We start from the raw sequence: 6,530 nt of genomic DNA, 5'->3' as shown, positions 1-6,530 counted from the left end.
TACTTGAATATGTAGGATGTTGAGATAGATAAATCGAAGTGGCATCAAGACAACCTTTCTTCACTGCAGTTGTAGTTATGATTCCACATCACTTTTTGCTTAGAGACAAAATAACATGAATGTTGAACATTTAGAATTTCGGTTGTCTAGAGCTATGGCCTGCCTCCTTTTGACAGCATCTCCCGGGGTAGTGACAATGGGCTAAATAGAATGTCACTAGAGTGAAGGATTTCTCAAAAAAAGTCCCTTCAAAAATAGCACTAGTTAATCCAACTCATCCTTCCAGTGTACTTTTATATCCACTTGAGCTTGTGCTGTGGCTCTGCTCTGATCACAGCTTTACATTTATTACAGTCACACAATATTTAGTTTAGGCACAGTTACGGGTGAGTTAAACAGAATGTGGGACACCATCTGACACATGCTAAATGGTTATGTGTGAGAGCACTACCGGAGGACTGAAAGGGTTTGGGAGGAGAGGCCACCTTAGACATAGATCCACAACATGGTTCCTTTTTAGCAGAAAGGCCAGACCGAGTTGTTTCCATGTAACTGCTCCTGGGAATCTTAATATAAATTACATCATGAAAATGATCCAGCTTAAAAATCAAAACCAACACCAAGTAATGACAGCAAGAGCAGCATTCCTATAAAAAACAGAGATCTTTGCTCTTCTCCCTCCTCAAATACCTGCACTATTACTAGGGGGACATTCAGATTACTGTGAGGACAAATCTGCCTCCTCCCCAGTTTGCAAATGGCAATACTGAAATTTCTGAGGTATGACAGATAAATGGAGCAATCACCACTCTGACCTGTATTAAAAAGTTCCATTCTTCTCTAAAGCACGCTCATTCAATGAGATGAATGAGTCACTTTACACATCTTTGATAGGGCTGTTACCCTGGGAAGTCCTTGAATGCCCCATTTAGATTATTTCATTGGTAGACCAAACTACATTTGGGCCAAATGGTGGAGAAGGAGCTTCAGGAAGCAGAAATGCTTGCGTTGTTGGTGGATCCACAAGCACTATCAGCATCACCATCAGCTTAAAAGACTCCCCTCCAGACTCTCACCCTTTGTTCCTTCTCCTGCAGCAAGGTCTCCTTTGTGTCCACTCATGTGGCCAAGTGGTTAGCCAACTGACAGAACTGGTTTAAATTAAAACTAACCTAATAAAAAGCCCCTCCAAACAACCCTGGTTTTTTTAAGTTCAAGGAAAGTATGTAAGACACGGCAGAAAGAGCAGCCAGGACAGTTTATTTAAACTGAACTACCCAGCATGGACCTCCCATGCTGTGTACAACCCTCCCTCCATGCATTAGGCTCAAATTTAAGGTATGGGCAGACAAGCCAACAGAGCAATCCTGTGAAAATTACTGGAGAGCTGTATCATGCCTACATGGATGACTTAACTACAGTCGATGTGAAGAAAAACCAACAGTCTCACCCCAACTCAGTGGCTAGGTCAATGTAATGGAAAGTCTGTTGGCCACAATAAACATAATGGCTGTCTCTGAAGCATCCTCTTGTATACATTTGGCACAGCTTCCTTCCTGTTTTTTCCACTCCTCCTTACGTTATCTCATTCCAGTTGGTTACTCCACATCCAGAGATAAGAGCTAAGACCGAACTGCATTTTGTGACATGTACATCTAAGAGATTTGAACTTGGTTAGAATGGAAATCTGGCTTATCTTCACCTTCCAAAAACGAGCATGCAGGAACCTGAGCCCTGCAGGAAGTTAGCTAAAACAACGCTCACCACAGCAAAAAGGTCTCGCTCCTCCTCTCTTCCTGCGGGAGTAAGCTTTGTGGCATGTAATTAAACTGGGCTGTCAGCACCTAGCAGCACAGAAAGGCCTTTAAATGTAAACCAAGATAGAACTAAAAGATAAAGTGTTACTATATCCACATTAAGTCAGTGTCTCTGAAAGTACTGAGGAATGTTTTAACAGCACATACAACATGAATGTTCTGGTAAAACAGCATGCAGACTCAATCACTAGCTAGACAAACATCTTACCCAGTATATACCATAGGGAATTTATATAGAAATGCAGTTAATTACAAAATTTGGCACTTAGACAATTAGAACATTTAACACTGCAGTTCTTGCATCTGGGGATAGGGGATCTGCTGAACCCGTAATGGGTTCTTGAGATGAAGAGGAAAATATGTTGCATACCAAATTATTAGGATCATTACCTGCAGCATATCCATGTTCATCAGAAAATTCCCATCCAAATACTCTTGCAATTTCAAGCTTTTTGTTTGAAAGATTCATGGGGTAAGACAGGATACCAATAGCTTTCTAAATAGCCTTTTAAAAAATCTATCTTGTAGTCGAGAGGTTGTATATAAAATGCAGATAAACACCTTTATTATGCCATATTGAGTGTAGCTATTTGGAAGGATGGCTAATGGGAAGCAACCAGTAATTTTACTAGATTGAAAGAGAAGTAAAAATTCTTAACTTACATTGGTGATTATTTGGGTTCTGTTGTGTGGGTTTTAATAGTGGATAGTAACAGGGAAGGTATCAAAAAAGCATGCTGGCCAGGCCTCCACTCCACACATACACCCAGCTGAGTTGGGACAAGGAGTATTCCCTGACTTAATAGGACTTCCACCTGCACAGAAGAGACCTTTTAAAGACCTTTTCTAAAAATCAGCTGGATACACTCAGGTTTCAGTACACAGTATTACTGCCAAAAATATTTTCCAGGGAATTTTGCAAAAAGTTAACAGAAATCACACTTGTTCCAAGATTAACTTTGCAAATTTGTCCTGGTCAAGGACTTGAATGACGTTTAATAGATTTGTAACTCAAAGGACTCCTCCTCCCTCCCTCACCGCCCCCAAGAAAGTCCTCTCCTTACCAATAGTCTCTGACTTTATTTTGGCATGCTGTCAGTGGGTTGTCCAGTGACTTTGTTCCCTAGCTTACAAATTGTGAAGATGATTTAGAACATCCACTTTTAAGCCTTGTTAATGTTGATGCCAGAGGAACAGCATTAGCTTTAGCAGCTTTAAAGTTTCAAACATAATGAGAATTCACTGCTAACATAGCTGTAAAGGGTGTTAAAACCAGATGAAAATCACTTTAAAAGGGTCTCAAGTTAAATTGTTACAATGTTCTTAGTGTGTGAAAGGCCTTGATTAGCCTGTGAGTAGGAATATACTGGTTTTCATTTCAATTCACAGTTCACCATTATAAAGTAAAAGCCAATCAAAAGCCATGTTCTAACTCTGCTACAAAGGAGTGCAAATTTAAGCCTCAACAATCTAGCAGCTGCTTTTCAATTAAAAAAACCCAACTGTTTAAAGTTGTTGCTTTTGTCAAGATAGTGAAATTCCAAGTCTATCTTTTATCTTTCATGATGTGCCTACTTGTGGGCCCAGTCCACAACCTTGCTTACAAATACACACCGATTTTTCATGCAGAATAGTTTCAGTGAAACAATGAGCACCACTCAAATACATGCGGTTGAATACATGCTTAAATATTTTGGTGGTTTGATCCAGTGTATGGAGTTCCAAGTTTTCAGTTACAAACATCCTCACTGAAGTCAATCTCTCCAGTGCCCTAGTACTTTTTTAACATTGTAATACAAACTATCAACTCATTTTAGGTCATTTATCAGAAACAGCAAAGTTCTTCACATTGCTGCAACCAGCTGTATCAGAACATAAAGCACAAACAATTTACGCTGCATGTTTTTGTGGCATTTAACAAATACTCTGGATCTTTCTGTATACAGATAAGATTTCAAAGATTAGAAGTTGTAACACATTCCCAACAGCTGCCTCTTCTTTGTGGATCAGTCATCTCAAAAAATGCACTTTCATACAATGCCATGCTTGAATATTCTGATTTTTAAAATCTAAGATGAATTAAGGGCCAAATTCTGTAATTTGATTTATTGCACAGGACTAATATGCATATAAAAGAACATACCGATGAGCATCTAAGGCCAGTAGTCATTACCTAAACACCCTTACTAATTTGAAGGTGAAGTCCAAGGGCTGTATTTCTAGTGGCCGATCAAATTTCTGTTAGTCATTTAGGCCTGATTGGGGCTGCCCATTAATATTTACCATATCTCTCCTTCATATTTACTTATTTTTAAAGGAATACGGTTAAGAGACACTTCTTCGTATTTAAGTTTAAAAGAACGGGCTTAATGAAATTTACTGGTACAGTTAATGCTAAATCTTAATTCTGGTTTTCAAGAGACATTCCAAAAAGAAGGAAGAAAAATAGCTGTTATCCTATTACTTCCTGATAGGGCTGCCACTTCTTCTATACCTCACAGTAGGAAAAATGAGAAGAGGTTAGTGAGAAACATTAAAGAAGGAAATGGAAACATGAACATCTCAGCTATTTAATAGCATTTTACTGAGTGCTTGCAAAGGTATACCTAATTGAACAGCCTGTTTCACTTTACAGATGCAATAACGTTTACGTCTCTAAGAAAGCATCCCTTAAAAATTTTGACAGTTATTGAGTTAGAAGATCAGAATCAGAGGTAGTGCATGTATGCCTTTAGGTGCGTATCTTCCTGTAGGACTTGTGAATTGCTTACAGTTTCAGTCACAACATTAGTATTACTGTCTACAGTTGTGTCCTTCACAGGGGATATTTGATGTTAAAGAGCTCATGGAAATCAAATATACTTGTCAAGTGCCCATCAGAAAAAAAGAAGAAAAAAATGTGTATTGAAAAATCATGAAATAAGGTTGCAATGAAAATTGAGATAATAAGCTGCAAAGTAATGAAAATACATCAATCATTTTATTTCCAACTAAGAAACTCCAGGTCCACCAGTGTAACTGTGTAAGCACAAATGAGGTAAGATTTTTTTCCAGCCTCTTCACAGAAAAATGGCGCAACCTAAAATGAGACTATTGATTACACAGCTTTGTTCCTTGGATTCTGCAGCTCTATCGCTCCCAATAAAAAGGTTTTTGATGGACACTGGCAAATATATATAGTTTATGAATGATACACCTGCAACCCAAAGAAAATTATTAGTATATGAGAGTCATGTAGGGATGCAGCACTTTACCAGTAAAAGTATATGAAACTCAGCTATAATAAACAGAAAATCTCAATGTAAACAAGTTTCTGTTGTTGGTCCAAAACAACTGCAGAGCAACCTTTACATGTCCGTGACCTCAAAAATACAAAGAACATATAATTTTATCTATGCAGTGCATGTGTACTTAGAGAAGCCCACCTCCCCAGACTGTCAGGAATGTGATTATTCAGCCCACTTTTTGCAAATGGAAAGTTAAGCATAGTATGTAGGTGTTTGGACTACCACAAAACTAGCATGTGCGTGCTTGGCTGTGCATGTGTTCCCACAAGGAGGCTATACCTTTCTGGCACTGCTGAAAAAATGATTAGTATATGTCAGTGCGTAACATTATCACTTCGAATACCAAACGGAAGCAGAACCCAAACTTCATTTTGCAGCTCTGCATCCACATGGACCGCAGGGAATCTAGTCTGTTTTACATCGCCACAGACGTGTCAGGTAGCAAAAAAGTTTTATTATATCGTGGTGACGAATCTAAGCAACTATGGCTAGTAGGCGCCTAAAAATGCTTAAGAACCACTCCGTTTCGGTCGTCTCGATTTGTGTGAATTACACTTTAGCATAAGCCTCCCGAGTAACGCCGAGAACGACGGCCGGGCCCCGCCGCGACGCCGGCGGGAGGTCAGCGCCCGTGTGACACCGCGGCGGCGCGGCTGGGACGGGGCGGCGGGCGCAGCAGCCGATGAGCGGGGCGCATCCCCGCCGACCGGTTGCGCGGCCACGCCGCGGGCTCCGCGCACGGAGCAGCGGGAGCGGATGCGACTGAAGCGGGATGCAGCCGAGGTCCAAAGCGCGTCCGAGAGCCGCTCCTTCGGCGGGGCCGGCCCGGTTCCTTGCGCTTCGCCACCGGGATGCTGCCGGGGCTCCCCGCCGGCGCGGGGCGGGAGGAAGGGACGGGACGGGACGCTCCGGAGCGGGCAGGCCCCCGGCCGCGTTCACCTCCCAGCCCGCTCCTGCCGCCGCCGGCGACCCGGCGCCCTCCCGGCTGCACGTGCCGGCGCGGGACCCCGGCCGCCCCCGGCCCGCCACGGAGGCGCCGGTTTGGGACGGCGGCCCCGTCCGGCCCGATCCCGACCCCCCCGCGCCCCCCCCGCCCCCTTACCTGTGCTGCAGCCCCACCAGCCCCAGCGTGATCACATGGGGCACGTCCAGCTCCGTGGGCCAGACGCCGGAGGCGATGCAGCCGAAGACGCCGCACTCCTCCCGGATGCCCAGCTCCTCCAGCTCCATGGCGCGGGCGGCACGTGGCGGCGGGCGGCGCGGCCCCGGCGGGCGGCCCCGCTCCCGCTCCCGGCCCCGCTGTGGCGGCTCCCGCGCGCTCCTGCCGGCGCCGCGCGCAGCCAACAGCGCCGCGCCGCGCGGAGCCGCCGGTAGCCTGCCGGCGCGGCCTCCCTCATTTACATACGGGGGGGCGCCCCGGCCCCCG

At 44.2% G+C, this 6,530-nt stretch overlaps 1 protein-coding gene across 1 annotated transcript in view; it reads right to left on the bottom strand.

The window, feature by feature from the left end:
* The window catches only part of PPAT (phosphoribosyl pyrophosphate amidotransferase), a gene marked incomplete at both ends in the record, with an annotated part of 47,374 nt that extends 41,040 nt beyond the window's left edge, over positions 1 to 6,334 (bottom strand). The window contains one exon of the mRNA XM_082315768.1: positions 6,207 to 6,334. Coding sequence (XP_082171894.1) covers positions 6,207 to 6,334 — 128 coding nt within the window. The remainder of the gene's footprint in view (positions 1 to 6,206) is intronic.
* Positions 6,335 to 6,530: the final 196 nt, after the last annotated feature.

The sequence above is a fragment of the Platalea leucorodia genome (assembly GCF_965183815.1).
Source record: "Platalea leucorodia genome assembly, chromosome: 6".
NCBI classification, from domain to species: domain Eukaryota; kingdom Metazoa; phylum Chordata; class Aves; order Pelecaniformes; family Threskiornithidae; genus Platalea; species Platalea leucorodia.
The sequence above is the reverse complement of the archived record's forward strand: the minus strand, read 5'-3'. Positions and strand labels throughout refer to the sequence as shown.